We start from the raw sequence: 17,492 nt of genomic DNA, 5'->3' as shown, positions 1-17,492 counted from the left end.
ATTGATTGATTGATTGTTTGACAGGCAAAAACAAATGCATATACATATACATACAAATGTAACTGTACATATCCTTCAAAAGTATATAACACAATAAAGCTTGAGTAGTTATTTGCAATTGTGTTCCTTTGAGTGTGTTTGTAAACTGAGTGCAACGTGTTGAGGTAGAAAATATGAGAATTACTGAGAGAGAGAAGGTGGTCAGGTAAGGTTGGAAACAATTCCTCTAAATCAATATAAACTAGAAAAGTGTGCTCCTCGGAACACAGGTCTCCACCAGGCCGGGTTGCCTACCCAGGGCCGCAAACGTAGGAAGTTTTTTGAAGTTTTTGGGATGAAGGTTCTTCCTTGGCTTAGTGGGAATGTGCGTGCAAAGTTTCCCAGCAATCAGGCGCTGCATTCATGATGTGTGGCATTTTGTGCAAAACGGACCACCCCCACAAACGAAGCCAATCATAGTCAATCGGAAAGGAATATGAGAAATGTGACAGATACGTCTTGATCACATGACTACAGAGGTAATGATTTATGTGAGGTTCAGACTTGTAGTAACAAAAAATGTGTGTCTCAAATCTTTCTCATGGTGGCGCTATAACTGGCTGATAAATATTTTTTATTGTATGACCAACTGTTCAAGAGTTATAGGCTAAAATGTGAATCGGCCTGTTATAGTGCCACCATGAGGCCAATTTGAAAAATGTAGGGTGGCTTTTCTTCTGTGGCCTAGTGGGAATTTGTGTGCAAAGTTTCACGGCAATCGGACCACTCCTCTAAACATTGGAAGCCAATCTTAGCCAATCAGGATGGAATATGAAAAATCTGACATAATGTGTACCCATTGGTGTGATGTTTGGACAAAATCTGTAGGAGTAAAAAAGTTTTGGGGCAGAGGTTCTGCTCTGGCCTCCAGGGAGTCTGTGCGCACAGTTTCACGTCGATCAGGCCAGCGGTGCTGGAGATTAGCTGTACACAGACGCAGGGCTGTGCAGAGACCACTGGAGGGGCAGGTGCTCAAAGTTCATAAAAGGGCATAATATTTGAACTTTTTTGGGCGTCCCTCGTGCCATTTCACACCAGAAATGTCATAGGCGGATTATGAGAAAATGGGCCCTTGGCACCGACACGCAAAATACCCCCCCATTGGTCTCACTGTCTCTCCAGCTCTTTATAGAAAATATTTTTGTCCTGGTGGAGTGAATGAGGAGGAATCAATAATATGATGATCAGTAGTGTTATGGTGATGATGATGAGGATGGTAGTAGGACATAGTAGAACAGGTGAACGTATAGCCACAAAAACAAACATTTTATGACCAAGTAAACAAGGAAGCAAATACAACAAAAACACACACACATAGTGTAGGCTCATATATACTTTCGCACACACATATTATTGCCTATATTTATGACAGGGTCGTGATTCGCAAAAATACGTTATATGACTGAGCACAAATGAAATCATAGTCTTAGACATGTGCAATGGTTAATGACAGCTCCTCCTAGTGTTTAAAGGTGTTAAATACATAATTCATGTTGCACTGTGGACTGTTTCAGAGCATTGCAGCCTCCTACATTGGACAGAGAGAGAGAGAGAGATGTCCATGCGTTACACACTTATTAGACTCCACCATACGGCTCTGTGTGGCTTTGTATCCAATGTAGAGACTCCAGGGTTTATACTCAATATCTCCAGATTCTTCACGCACCATCCATCCCGTTTAAAATGACAGAACAATTCACCATTTGCATTACTGAGAGTCATGTTGGAATATTGATTGGTTCAAGCTATTTCGTTGCTGTCCCCAGGCTCATCACTCTTGTCACAACTCTGAGGCTCCCTCATATGACATATTTTCTCTCTTCCTGCGTTGTGTTTTTTTATTCTCCTGCCGAAGAAAAATTGTACGTCTGTCATTTTTAAAATGACACTGTTTTGTATTCATCGTAGCTGTTCTTCTCCAGTGACGGTCTCTCCAGTGACACCCCCACATACATGTAGCTATCCCCCCTCCTTGTCCTCTCGGCTTTATTAACACTCCCCTTTCAGAGCTAATTAAAGTGGGAGAAGCTTATTGCAATAGACAGCACTGAACACTGACACTGTAAGTAATGAGCTAAACAACCATCACTTGGAAACCAAACTGCAGGAAGGACCTGTTGCTGTTTCACATAACGTCTGTCTGTGATGATGTGTCATTGCAATGTGAGCAGCCTACGGTAGCGTGACCCTAATTAGTGCACTGTGCAAGCTCTACATTTTGCATTAGTCCTGTGAGCGGTAAGCGCTAAGCAACATAAAAGCCCATCTCAGCTTTCTGACATGCAAAGCGTTTTAATCGTTGAGCTGGGAGTGCTGCAAGATTCTGCTTCTCCTCCAAAGGGGGTTAAAGAAGACGTCACATTGTCACGTGAAGGATTCTCTTTGGCTCTGCTGCCTTGTTAGGGATGCTGTAGAAGAAACCGTTCTAAATTATTTAGAGAGATTGTAGGTGTTTACAGTGCCTGCTTCTGATGATGATGATGATGATGATGATGATGATGAATGCATCATACGGTACTGTAATCGGCATAAAATTATGAAATATGATGGGGGGATGATTATAGGGGTTGGCGACATGACTTAAAAGTGACTAAGTGGATGCCTGTTGTGATGCCTGAGTTGTGACCTATGCCTGTTGGGAACGCATGCCCCTTCGGTTATGCATTACCCGTTGCATTATCATAGTACTTGGCATCATATCGAGGACATCAGGGATCTCCATACATTGGGCATGAAAGGACACAGAGTCACAGACAGACATACAGAAATCTCCATATACTGTAAGGGACACGTACAGACAGACACACAGATGCAGAGATCGTTGGACTTTCTGTTCTCGATAACCACTGATCCGACCGACTTCCCAATCTGCAAAACACACCATCGGTTCCTCTGTGGTACACACGGCAAGTTCAAGTTACAGTATGCATATTTTGTGCATTTAAAGATGGATATCACAATTTAACACATATTCCGTTATTACTCAACACCATTCCTCCAAGTTATTATGTCTTTATTAAAGCTGTACTATGTAACTTCCGTGTCCTAGCTGAGATCCAAACTAGGGTCTATACCACTGAGCCAATAGATCATGCCTGCTTGTTTAGAGGGAGAAGTTGAATTTTGACCTTCAGGCAGTACCAATTGTCAACCAGAAGTGGTCCTACCAGACCACACGATCTAAATGTCTCAATAGAAGAGCAGGGAGACTAAATACAACCACTATAGATATTGTATTAACATACAGTACTCTACCATACAGATTGGTCAAAATAAAATTGTATTCATTTGCAAGCTTTATTTTAGAACTTCTGAATAACACAATTTAACATTAAATAAATAAATAAATATTTATTGATAGACCTTTTGCCCATTCATTATTTTTCATTTCCATTGCATTATTAGATGATAATCTCAGGGAACTCTCACCCAGCCATAGTCCCTTATACAGTACTAGACAAAAGTCGAGAAAACATGAAAACCCTCAAAAACGTCTTACAGCTAAGGTCTGGAAAAATCTGTGTAGGCCAGGAAAACGCATGGAAAACGGGTGTGTCACAATCTGGGAATCCATTCGGCCAAAAAAAGGGAGAAAAATATTCTTTGTTTTTGCCTCTGGGGGTACGACCTCCTTTTTTTGTGTAAAACAGGAACTCATTTTGGCTCCCCCCCCTTCTTAGTCCACTTTCCTCCCGGGTGCTTCTGTGTTTATTCTGTTTTCTGTGTTAACGACAACATTACATGTTTAAGGCAGTGCTGTTAGCGGAATCTGTCTTGAGACATTACTTGTGTCATGACCTGTGTGTGTGTGTGTGTGTGTGTGTGTGTGTGTGTGTTTGTGTTCTCAGATCTGAAGAGGGAGGCCAGCATCTGCCACATGCTGAAGCACCCCCACATCGTTGAGCTGCTGGAGACCTACAGCTCAGATGGCATGCTCTACATGGTCTTCGAATAGTGAGTCTCCGTTTTCCGCGCACTTCCAGTCTTCCACCATTATGCTAAATCTGTGGTTCTCAAACATTTCCATGTCACCAACAAGGACCAACGAATTCATGTTTTTGGCCGGGACCCCCATCTGAAAAGACTTTGTGCCTGGGGGAACCCAATAACAGAACAATGTTGTTGTTCACATTTTTCAAAAATAATTCAAAATGTTCCTAAATATTCCACATTTTTCAAGATTTCTCAAAATCTTTAAAAATAGCCGATCTATAATCTATAAAATAGGGTTAAAGTGGTTCAACTGATTTTGATGCTGTATTGACACATTTTGCTTGGTGGGGTCCTGGAACCCCACCAAGGACCCCTGCGGGTCCTAGGATCCCAGTTTGAGAACCAGTGTGCTAAGTAAATGGGTGTCAACATGTTTTAAAATAGCCACTGTCAAAAATCTGGCACTATCACTCATCACAGTGGAAGAAAAAAAGATCACACACATCAGAGGGTGGAAGTCATTGTTGATAGGGGGTATGTATCCGCAGCAGAGAGTGTGAACAAGGGTTGATCCATTTGGTGGGGGGGGGGGGCATGATTTGATAGGAAGGGAGGAGGTTGGCAGAAGAGGATGAAAGAACTGAGTGATAAGTTGAAGCTGTTGATGGAGGGAGAGAGAGGGGAACCCCATGGTGGTTCATATCCAGTGCTGGTATGAGAAAGCTTGTTAACTGAGAGAATTGAATGAAGGAATTGCGAGAGATGAGTAGAAAGAGAAAGACGAGAAAAGAAAGGAAGAGAGGGAATCTGTTAAGTGTGGCGCTCTGTATGAAGGGCTGAGATGAGATTAAGATTTTACACCCGCCAGCTCATCTCAAAACAACACACACCCATACACAGAACCTCTCCATATCTCGTTCTCTCTTCCCTCCTTCCAGAACTAATTCCTTTATCATTTAATTCCATTATCACTGATCGTGCAAGTCCTGGAGTCTTTCACATAGTTCTATCGTAGGCCATGGTGCGGGGAGACTTTCCAGAAAAATTCACACAAACTTGTTTTGAGCGCTCGCTTTGGCAGGCATGCACAAGCCTGCATAAATCACATGTACTGCATGCACACACAGGAGAGGGAAGGTGGTAGTACTGAGACAGGCTTTCAGCAGTGTGGTGCTTTGAGGCGCAGATAGATAATAGAGCAAAATAGATAAACACGTACACCCTGTCATCAGGTCTACCCCCACACAACCAGGAATGTGAAGTAGCACGATGGCACACACTAAATCCATAGTGTTAAATTCTGAGACGGGACCCATAGGGGTCAGACGGGACCCATAGGGGTCAATTTTAGGCTTGCAACTAATCAATTTAATCGATGGTAAAATAAAGTATAATTTCAATATAATAATATAAACTTTTTTGTTCTTTTTGGGCGGTGAAACCGCCCCTATAAGTGAGATTTGGAAAAATGTACAAATATCTTGGGCAGTGAAACCGGCCCTAAAAGTGAGGTTTGGAAATTTGTACAATTATCCTGCGCTGTGATTGGCCAATCACAATCTATTCAGGACTGTGATTGGCCAGTGTCACATGACACATGTGCATAGCCCTATATAAGCAACCATAACTTAAAAAAAACCAAATTATTGTTTTTTTTAAGTTATGGTTTTGTCCATCATAAAGTGTGTTTTACAAAAGATAAATGTATTTATCTTTTGTACATGATTGATCGACTCCATTCAGTATTGTGATTAGCTAGCAAGACACATGCTGACACTAAGTGGCTCTTTCAGATCAAAGCATATATATTGGTTGACTCCATTCAGTATTGTGGTTAGCTAGGAAGACACCGCCCACTTCACACAGGGTGTGATTTTTTAAATACAGCAGGAAAAATTGCATTGCATTGCAACGCTTTGCGAGCTTGTATTATTATGCTATTTTTGCATGACACATGAGTTATAAAATAGGGCATAAGTGGTTAATCAGACTTTGATTTAGTCAATTATAAAAAATCTATTAGAAAAAATCTATAGGATTCATTGAACATACAAATATATGATATTAATATTATAATATAGTATAGGATGTAAAAAACGTGCTTCTCGATTATTCAATTAAAAAAGTAAATCGAGGGGGCACGGTGGCGCAGTCGGTAGCGCTGTCGCCTCACAGCTAGAAGGTCCTGGGTTCGATTCCCGCCGGGGACGCTGTGGGCACTGGGGGCGTGTCTTCTCCTCCGCGTCATCAGCGCCCATACCCTAGGTGGGGTTGGCGAAAGGGCCTTCTCTGTGTGGAGTTTGCATGTTCTCCCCGTGTCTCCTAGGGTAGTTAATACCCTCACAAAAACATGTAGTAATCCTGGTCACTATACCGCCTCCCCCATGACAGCCGGGGCGCCTGATGGAGGGGAAGGGAACTGGTTGGAATAACGTGTTCCTTCCACGCGCTACGTCCAACCAGGGAAACTCCCCCCTGTCAGGTGACAAGAAGGTCAGTTGGCTCTCATGCCTGAAGGAAGCATGAGCTCGGCCCTGGCCTCCCTACTGTGGGGTGACAGGTGTAATACTGGTGTAGGGCTGGTGTAGTGCCCAGGATCACTTAGGAAATTGGCACCGGGTGAAAAAAATGGGTTACAAAAATCGTGGGATAAAAAAAAAAAAAAAAGTAAATCGAAAGTAATCGATAGAATAATCGCTATACACACACACACACACACACACACACACACACACACACACACACACACACACACACACACACACACACACACACACATGTGCATGTGTAGTTGTGTAAGTAGGCTAAATTGAGTGGATGCTGTGTGGCTCAATGACCATATCTTAAAAGCCCATCCCTAACAGCTTGCATCGATTGTGACGGGCACTGCTGGCCTGTGCATTGAGCCACGCTGTCACCTCAAGCAAGAATTTGATCTTAACTGTTCTGAGAAGCTGTTTGAGGCGCATCATTATTGTAAATTAATCTGCAGGGCTTTTTCAATGCAAAGTGCTAAACCTCTTAGTTACAGTAATACCTTCTCCTCCTGGGGACTCGATTAATATCGTAGAGCTGCATTACTGTTCACAAATATTCTAATCTCTGTGAAATACTTTCATGTGCTTCGGTAAATATATATATATTTTTTGTTCTGACTGAGATGCACACACACACACACACACACACGCGCGCGCGCACGATCACTGCGATCCACAGAGACGAGACATAATTACTGGTCTTCCTCTCTTGAACCATGCCTATTCACCTCTACAAGCAGCCAGGGACAAACAGTGTTGAGGTTTTAATAAGAGTGACCTTTCCTTTCCTCCTGGATGCCTGCACTGACCTTTATATCACACTGACCCCCTCTCCTTTCTGTCCAACCCCTCTTGCCTTCTCTCTCTCAGCATGGATGGAGCAGACCTGTGCTTTGAGATTGTAAAGAGGGCAGATGCCGGCTTTGTCTACAGTGAAGCAGTTGCCAGGTGAGATTTGTGCATATACAGTAGCTCATAATTCATTCTTCCATGACAGCTCCAAATCACTGCTTGATAAAGTTGGTACACATATCAATGCAGAAGTCACATTCTCACCATATTACTGTATATTATATTGCATTGACATGCAGATAAACACTTTCAAATGACTTTGGATGTTGTAGTTTGTGCTGTTCCTCTTGTGTGACATTGCTGTGACAGCGCTTTTCTATTCTCTCCTTAGTCACTACATGAGACAGATCCTCGAGGCGCTACGGTATTGCCATGACAACAATGTCATTCATCGAGATGTCAAGGTATTCCCGACTAGAAGTTGTTTGGGTTGCTTATTGTTTTGTTGCCTGGCCTATCAGGAAGTGGTGCAGTCTGAGAAAAAGCAACAACTCAGTTAGTACACCACGTTACAAAGGCCTTGTTGAATAAATGTTGGGTTGAATTGCTTTAGTTTTTTTTTTCTCTCTGCACCGTGACCTTAGACTTGACATTTTCCAGATAAAAACACAGAGAGAGCAAATGGCTGACTCTCCACTACTCTTGTTTTGATTACTCTGTTCTTCTCAAGGCTCTCTTGATTTCTTGCGCATGAAACCAAAACAATTAATAGCCTTTTTATTTTTGTGTTTGCACCTGAATCCTTGATTGAAGGACTCTTGTTAGGAAGATAGGGAGACAATGAATAAGAGAGCCAAAGAGAGAGGGGAGGTGTTTTTACACAAATTCACTTAGTAAAATGGCCTGAGCCTGCATGATCTCTGTGATCAGAGCCAAATCAAGGGATGGTCTCCAGTGTGACCATGGCCTCTGTTGGATGCTGCAGAACAATGCAGATTTTGGCAGGCTGTTGTCACACACAGTGTTACATACACAAACTGTACTAACAACTAACAAACTGGTAGATATAGGTAGGTGGTCAGACAAAGTGGTTTGTGATTGACAGCAGACCTGCTGGTTCACAGTGCACTTTGACCGTTGGACAACAATGAACTATGATTTTCATATTTCACTTGCAACTTTGAGTTATTATTTAATATGTAATTTGTCTGTTCTGCCCTTTCTATGAATGTTTTATCTTCACCTTGAGTTGGTTTGTTTGTACAGTATGCATTATAATTGTCCATGATTGTGTGTGCCTCCACCTACGCATACAATAGACTCAAATGTGAATGATTGTATGTGTGTGGACTCAAGTACATGTATTTACAATATACATGTATTGATTGGTGGGTGTGTGTGTGTGTGTGTGTGTGTGTGTGTGTGTGTGTGTGTGTGTGTGTGTGTGTGTGTGTGTGTGTGTGTGTGTGTGTGTGTGTGTGTGTGTGTGTGTGTGTGTGTGTGTGTGTGTGTGTGTGTGTGTGTGTGTGTGTGTGTGTGTGTGTGAGAATCATCCTTCTGTTAAGTTACATCTCTTTCGCATCTCTTCGGTACAATAAATCTGCCACCAGTAAAAATGGGAATGCCATGCTGGGAATGTGGAATTCCCAGCCGCAATATATGAGTATGTGTGTGTTCTGTAGGTAACCCTGAACCTGTAGTATTTCGAAGAAACACATTTTCAGCCCCCAAGCCCACAAACCGGCACAATGAGTAAAAGCATCCTGGTCCCATCAGAACTCTTAATAAGTCTTTCCTTCCAACGAACGCCTCTCATCTCCTCTGTCTGCAGCTCGCTCTCAACATTCACAAATAAGCAGAGTGAAACACAATTCCCCTGGCAGCTCCCTGCGACTGTGAATTTAATGGTTTTTATATCGCATTCAGGGAGCCTGCTAGTGGTGCTCCTTTGTATACGTGTTTTATTGCCTATCCCAGAGACTCGTAATGCATATTATACGGCTGCAGTCGGCTCCCAGCTTGTGGATTACTATCTCTCCCTAAGCATACGGGCTGGCATACTGTATTAGTCATCTGGGCCTATAGAGTCCTATCTCTCCGTCTGTCCTCTGTCCTTACCCTGCTTTGCTCCCTGGCTGAGCCCTCACGATTCCATTGTCTCTGCGTGAGTAATGAGGTTGCCAGTCAGTCAGTTCAGGGGCATGGGAGGACAGAGCCAGCTGTTTATTTGTGTGTGTGTGTGTGTGTGTGTGTGTGTGTGTGTGTGTGTGTGTTGGAGACAGAGGAGGAAAGAGGGAGTGGTTATTTGACTTGTACTGTATCTCTTCCATTCACAAATCTTTACAGGCTTTCCTTTCTCCTATTTCTGCTAGACTTTACTGCCAGTAGCCCACGTGCTGCTGCTGTTGCTGCACTGTGGGTTTTAATTTACACTTGTGCTGTATAAGTTTTCATTCTGTCCATTGTCAGAATCTCTCCGGGTGGCGTTTTGCTGTTTGTGTTGACCACAGTAGCAGTCTAGCTACGTCAGTCCAACTCAGTAGAATTACAGAATCAATATGTTCACACAGTGTATCATACTGACCACAGCAATGATACTGCATTCAGCAGCGCACAAATTCCTCTTCGCTGAGATCTTTATTTTATTTTTATTTTTATCTTATTGTCCCACACACTGCTTTGATAAAGTTACATAAACCTGCAATGTTGCAAGGCCTGTTTTCTGACAGATTTCATCGGCAGGCTTGTGTGTTTTCCCCCACTGCCTCCCATCTTATACTACAATTAGAAAAGGGTGGATTTTGCCTCATAATTTGGCCACTAAGGTTCCCTGAGCGCCCTGGCAGTGGACAAACTGTGCTATCTCTCTCCATTAATTAATTGCCATCTGGTTGTGTTTGTTGTAGCTTAATATATTTATATGTGTAATGACATTGACCACACAATGCAGGTGTTATTTATTTTTGGACCATGCAACAGCAATAAGGGACGGCATGTAGGGAGGTGGATTATGACTGCAGCCAACTTTTTTTCCAAACAGTACATGGTACGTTGCTGACAGATTGTAGACATAAAACAATATCACAAGTGCATTGGATTTCATACCAATCACATGTCGGTTGGACAATGTAGACGCCAAAACCTTTTTGTGAAAGCAACAATAATTCCCATTTCCATCACTACTCAGTTTGTGTTCGCTCATGGGCAGCAAGTAACACAACCGTCTCCAGCAGACACACAACCAGCAGCGTATATGTTTTTACTGTGGGAGATGAGGAGGGAATAACTGTCCCCATCACTCAAAGGTGATGGGGACAGTTGGGAAAAGTTTGAAGTCAAGATAAACTCATCAATATGATGAAGACAAGTGAGTTGAATGATCCCTGAGTTAAACTTAGTTGCGATGAGTAGATCTGCTATTTTCGGTGTGTGACAGCCATGCGCAATTAAGTATAACTAACGCAGGCTTAACTTTGTGGGTTTTGACTTTGGTACAGGGTGGCTTTCACTTCCATTATCACCATTTAACCGTTGACTCTGCAGCAAGTGTCCTGTCTCTGTTTTATCAGATCCACCGCCTCGGATTTATGCCGCTCCACAAGAGATAGAGTTAGACACATGTGGTCAAGCGCGTGCACACACAAACAAACACACACACATACACATACACACACACACACACACACACACACACACACACACACACACACACACACACACACGTACACGCACACACGCGCGCGCACGCACACATAGTGTTGAACTGTGCACACGCATTATGGACGCGTACACACATGGTGAGAGTGTCCTTGTTGAATATGGATAGGTTTGAGTCTGCCACATTCTTCCACGGATGAAAGTCAAAGTCATTGAATTCACTTGAATCCTGATGTTCATAAATCACTGAGACGCTGTTTGTCTCGCAGTATTTATCTTGCTCCTTGCCTCATCACAGACCTCCACTGAAGACGGCTGCAATCCAATGGCTATGATTGTGCGTGCGTGTGTGTGTGTGTGTGGTTACATTACAGTTTGCATAGAGATGGGCTACAGCAATGCGGAGGCAATCCAAAATGATAGCATCTGTTTATCCCGCTCTCAAGTTTTGAATGCAGAACTTGTAGACCTGAATACCAGCTCCAACAAGCCCAAATGGTTCTTAAAAAGAAGAATGTGTTTTCACAGAGCCGCTGGAATGAATGCATGTGTGATGTGGGCTCCGGAAATGTCTTGCATTTTGCACGCTATCTTTGATACGCAAATAGGGGCACACTTAGGTGATGACGGCTGTTGGAACTGCTACGCAGGGATCTAGATGATACATACTGTACTTGAAGTAGGTTAAGGAATTCATTAACATGATTATGCTTAACTATAAACACGGATCAGAAAAAAGTCACATGCTTCCTTTTAACAGGCATACTGCTGTGATGGTGTGAGTTGTCATGGAAGCTGATGGAAGGAGAGCAGACTTTATTTCAGTGGTAGTTCAGCTGAAACTCTGCATACTGTTCCTGCATGTAGATGGGAAATTTGAACTTTAAATGCTTGTTGTACATGCCATGGCTCCTAATGCTATTTCAGCTAAATGGTTCACATCAGAAAGTTAACTCCTGCTTAGTCTATATTGAAGTGTGTGTATGTGTTGTTATTATGGGTTAATGAAGCTGTTATTTTCTTTGTAGAAGACTTTAGTCTGACATTCATCCCGCTGGTAATTATTATAACTTTTGCTTCAACTGACCAGAACACACACCCTCTGACTTATGGTACCTAATGGTGCGTATCAGATGCTGTAATTGTGAAAATAAGTAAACAATGGCAGACAGCAATGTTCCAATTAGTACAGAGAAACAGAGATATGTGCATGTGTTGGACCTCTGAAAACCTTGATGTTTATCTGATCCTGTATGTTGTCTTTCATGGAGGTTGTAGGACAGGAGGCGTGAGTTGGAGATGCTGATTGCAGCAGAGTATTTGTTTTGGGCAGAAAACAGAACCAGACACTGCAGGAAAGATCTGATCTTCCCATGGGTTTATTCTTTGTCTACTGTATGTTATATCCATCAGTCTAGACGTCTTGAATTATCTGTGTGTCTGTTGATCACTCAGATAAATTAGTCACAGCTTTTCCATCTATAAAGCAGTCAATCAGTCAGTATTACTATCAGCAGTCTGTCTGTCTGGCTCGCTGCATCTGTGTCAGCCTCTCTCCTCTGCACTGTGAAGTCTCGCTCCGGAGCAAATGTCACATTCTCCAATATGAATGTCTGGAATTAAGGGAGCCGGGGAAGGGTCTTATTTCCCCATCGGGCACTTGAGTGTCAGCTGTTTTTACATGGTAAAATAGCAGCAGTCCACTCAGGCCCTGTTCCTGTTTCACACAGGGGGCTATTAGCAGCATTGCTGGTGCTGTTTGTGTGATAATGGGTGGCTACATGGTCAAAGCTAATGGCTTCCCTAATGGCAAGCAATGGGCCTTGTGGTGTCAGGACATAAAAGCTCTGACAATGAGCCTCCACAGCACTTGCATGCACACATGTGTTCACACACACACACACACACACACACTCACACACACACACACACACACACACACACACACACACACACACACACACACACACACACACACACACACACACACACACACACACACACACACACACACACACACGCACGCTCAGATTCACACACACAGTTTTTTTCTGCCCCAAGTTTGGTGACTAAACTTCACTTTACTGTGACAGGTAGTCAGTATCCCACCAGTGTTAGAATCTGTAGAGCATGTGTATTTCTATCTTTCGCCCTCATCCATCCATCCCTTGATCTGTGCAGAGTAGCGGTCTCAACACCCAGCTGTGAGTCACACCGCTCCTGAGTTGAGTGTGATGGACTTTTCACATTGAACAAAACAAAAACAGCAATCACTCATCCACTCACAATGGTGGATAGACACTGAAACTAATGTAATTTTTAGGTAAGAGGAACCAGTGGTGGACAGTAACGGAGTAAATTTACTTGAGTACTGTACCGTACAGATTTTGAGTATTTGCATGAGTATTCGATTTTTTAAATACTTATTACTTTCACTCAAGTACATTTCCATGACAAATATTTTACTTTTACTCAAGTACATTTCTAGGAAGGCTGTGAAGTACTAGTTACTTTTAGGTTGGCTGTTCTTTTTTCTTTTTTTTCCTTCTTCCATAAAATGCAATTGGCCACACACTGTGTTCTTCAAAGAAGGAAACCTATCACAGTACAAAAAACATACATTTTCGAATGCTTACTGTGTTTACCGAAGACAAACTACATCTCTGCTTACAAGGCTCTATAAATTCATAAATAAATAAATAATAATAAATTCAAGCAATACATTGATAGAACCACAATGCATTGATATATATTTAAAAATAATTACTTGAACTTAAGTATTTTTAAAAGCATGTACTTTTGAATACTTAAGTATTTAAAAGCAATTACATATGTACTTTTACTCGAGTAACATTTTGACTGAGCTACTTTTACTTGTAGTGGAGTAAATTTTACCATTAATATCTGTACTTTTGCTCAAGTACTTCGTCCACCACTGAGAGGAACACAGCCTCAGCAGACAAACATCGGCACACATGTATACACACATATTATTGACATACGCACGCACGCGCAAGCACGCGAGCGCGCACACACACACACACACACTTTCATGTGGGCCATCGGCATCTGTAATGAGGCTGAACAATTGGGGAAATGATGTGAATTACTGCAGTAATCACTTGGTGAGGAGAGTGCTGCTCTGAGAAAATTAGTGGGGAAAAATTCCTTTGATTAAGATACTGCAGATTACATTGATTGGGGTAAACAAGTGTGACTTAAGGAAATGTTCCACTTGCCCAATTTGAACAACCCTGTGTGTGTGTGTGTGTGTGTGTGTGTGTGTGTGTGTGTGTGTGTGTGTGTGTGTGTGTGTGTGTGTGTGTGTGTGTGTGTGTGTGTGTGTGTGTGTGTGTGTGTGTGTGTGTGTGTGTGTGTGTGTGTGTGTGTGTGTGTGTTAATAGTTATTTATTTATTTTATTATAGCTCATTTATTTTTTTCTCCGCCTGGCCGGATGTCCTGTCCGTCTGTATGTGTGTCTGTCCGCAAAAGTAGATGTAGTCAACAAGAGATAACTTAAACTGCTTATATTAACAAAAATAGCGGTGAGGTTGAACTCCAAAGTTTTTCCTCTTTATGTTGCCTTCAGATTGCTTGCAGGCTGCAGCCATTTATGCGTCTTAATTTTTTTCTTCTTGTTATCTTTCTCATATCAAAACCGGCTTATGAGTGGACGTTGGATGTCACAAACGTAACATGCATGGGTGGACGTTTGTGGTCACTAACGTAACATGCCCATATATGTAGATTTTCAAGCGGCGAAGACGCCTGAAAATGTCCATGTCACAAACGTAACCTACCCATGTATGGGCACTATTTTGGCACGTAGACACTTATATAAACCATGGTGTCTCTGTGCATGCCAGGTCCGTCCCGCAATCGTCTGCTCTTCTGATTGAGAAATCCAAATAGCAACCTGTGCATGTTAAAGACGTGATGGCTGCGACATTGCGCTTACTATACCAAGTGTCAAGGCCAGGCACCTTTACGGCCAGCCAGAGTCTAGTGAGGTCGTTCTCAGTATCAGTACAGAGGGAAGGATTCAAGTATGTAAATGCTCAGGAAGTTCCTACAGATCTCAGGTCCATTACAGACCGTGCGGCTCAGACTCTGCTGTGGACAGAGCTGTTCAGAGGACTGGGTATGACCATGAGTTACCTATTCAGGGAACCCGCCACTATCAACTACCCGTTTGAGAAAGGACCTCTATCACCCCGCTTCAGAGGGGAGCACGCCCAGCGCAGGTACCCTTCAGGAGAGGAGCGCTGCATCGCCTGCAAGCTGTGTGAGGCTATCTGCCCTGCCCAGGCCATCACCATCGAGGCGGAGACGCGCGCTGACGGCAGCAGGAGGACGACTCGCTACGACATCGACATGACCAAATGTATCTACTGTGGCTTCTGTCAGGAGGCCTGTCCTGTGGACGCTATCGTAGAGGGCCCCAACTTTGAGTACGCCACAGAGACCCGCGAGGAGCTGCTCTATAACAAGGAGAAGCTGCTCAACAACGGAGACAAGTGGGAAGTGGAGATCGCTGCCAACATAAAAGCAGATTATCTCTACCGATAGACACACACACACACAATGATAGCCCATGATATCATCATAATACCTCTCTGAAACGCACACACATCCATAATGTACATAATTTTGGCTACCTTCCCGGTCGCACCACCGATCCGACCAATATGCCCATATTATGGGCATATCAGAGGCACTCAGGGGACACATGTGCAACTCTGTGTTGTTCATCATCATTATCATAATTTTGTTGGATGAATAAAGAATTACACATCTAATAATACATGGTTTCTGTTGTGTCTGACATCAGTGCATGTTGAAAAGCTCCATATGTGCATTTGACACGGTTTCTGTTCTTTCTGACATCAGTGCATGTTGAAATCAAATTTGGTTTATGTTGTGTATGAATGATATCAGTGCATGTTGATCTCCATATATACGTTACATCGCCATGGTTACTCAAGAGGTTAAAGCGCGACCATATATGGTCACGGTTGACCTGGAGCTCCTTATATGAATCCTTATATGATTTGTTAGAGTCTGATGTCATGATGACACGGTTTGTTTGGGTATGATGTCATGCTGTCACAGTCAGCATGACACGCACCATATTTGGGTGGAGCTGCAGTGGGAACTCTTTATATGGTTATGCCTGAGTCATAGTGGACTCTATATAGTTATGTCTGAGTCATAGTGACGGGGCCACGGTGGTCCACCGAACAACCCATTAGGCAATTTTAATGTAGGATATTGTGGGCTGTGTATTAACACATTGACTGCCAGAGTTTATTCATAATGTACTCACCCCTGTGCCAGCGATTTGCGTTTTTTTTTTTTTCATTAAAATAAATTATCTGGCTGCGGTTTTAAACACATACGACAGCAGAGAGCAGCAAATAGACACCTTGATCACTCACTGACTCGCTCAACCCCCCCCAAACAGGCTCAAACAGTCAATACGTCATAACCGGATGTGACGTTTTCGACAATCGCTGATCGGGCTTAAGTACGATGTGATACACGACGACGATGACTGTTCGTCACCCAGACTTAAGAAAATAGAAGTGGAGCTCTCCGTTCGTTTTTTATACCGTGTGAAAAAACGTGTTTTTCCCTATTCTGGCCTAAAATGACCGGGGGAAAAAAATTAGAACCGGAAACGGAATCTGCGTCATGAAACCGGATCCCGGTGAGTGTGAAGTAAGTGGAAAACGAAACTGATGATGAAAAATAAACAGAACAGTGTGATCACAGATTAAACAATGAAAATTCCAAAGAACGCATATATGCGTTCTTCAGAATTGTGGCACGCAAGCGATGGATTTGAAAAACGAATTAATTCGATCTAGGCAATCAATGTGTTAAGATAAATAACAGATGAGTCATGAGATATCAACCATATGGGAAAGTAAAAGTAAATGCAGAGATAACGAATAAAAGAGGTATTTTACAATGCCTCTAATAGGGATTGCATGGAGCAGAACTGTGTTTTGCCTTTACCCCAGAGTGGTGGCGCTGTCTCAAATGTAGGTGAAATACCCAGTTGTCCGTGTGTATCTATACCATCTCTCTCGCCCTGTGTCAGCTCCTCCTCTGCTGTCTCCTTTCCTTCCTCTGGCGTGTCTGTGGGTATGTTAGACGCAATGGAGATTTGATTCTATCGCCAGTTTGCTTCATTCTGAAGGGCCTAGGCCCTTTGGGGGACAGACACCTGCAACGGCTACACTTCACAGAGCACCCCCATCATACTTCCTCCCTTTCCCCGTACTCACCTCATACTGTATGTCCCTCACACATACTGTAATGGCACATAATAGATGTTCAGTCATTTATACACAATTGCTAAACAAGATAGCTGATGCATACAGACATTAATTGGTAAACAGAGGGGGATAAAGCACTGTATAATGGCGAATGCAACTCTATTACCTCAACCAGTACATAAGTGCACACACTGCATACAGTATGTTCACCAGGGAAGTGCATTTATGGCAGTACGGCCAGGTGTTGTC

General features: G+C 42.9%; 2 protein-coding genes across 8 annotated transcripts in view; both read left to right on the top strand.

Moving 5' to 3' along the window:
* The window catches only part of caska (calcium/calmodulin-dependent serine protein kinase a), a 143,985-nt gene that overhangs the window by 66,571 nt on the left and 59,922 nt on the right, over window positions 1–17,492 (top strand). For all 7 annotated transcript variants that reach the window (XM_080456615.1, XM_080456613.1, XM_080456611.1 and 4 more), the window contains exons 3-5: window positions 3,888–3,993; window positions 7,380–7,457; window positions 7,693–7,765. In XM_080456615.1, the coding sequence (XP_080312741.1) occupies window positions 3,888–3,993; window positions 7,380–7,457; window positions 7,693–7,765 (257 nt within the window). The remainder of the gene's footprint in view (window positions 1–3,887; window positions 3,994–7,379; window positions 7,458–7,692; window positions 7,766–17,492) is intronic.
* Window positions 14,857–15,528, top strand: LOC308106143 (NADH-ubiquinone oxidoreductase subunit 8-like; the record flags this gene model as incomplete). Its single annotated transcript, XM_080457191.1, has 1 exon — window positions 14,857–15,528. Exon 1 carries the CDS (start codon window positions 14,896–14,898, stop codon window positions 15,526–15,528), a length of 633 nt encoding a protein of 210 aa, XP_080313317.1. The 5' UTR covers window positions 14,857–14,895.

The sequence above is a fragment of the Gymnoscopelus braueri genome (genome assembly GCF_963280865.1).
Source record: "Gymnoscopelus braueri genome assembly, chromosome: 18".
Lineage (NCBI taxonomy): Eukaryota > Metazoa > Chordata > Actinopteri > Myctophiformes > Myctophidae > Gymnoscopelus > Gymnoscopelus braueri.
The sequence above is the reverse complement of the archived record's forward strand: the minus strand, read 5'-3'. Positions and strand labels throughout refer to the sequence as shown.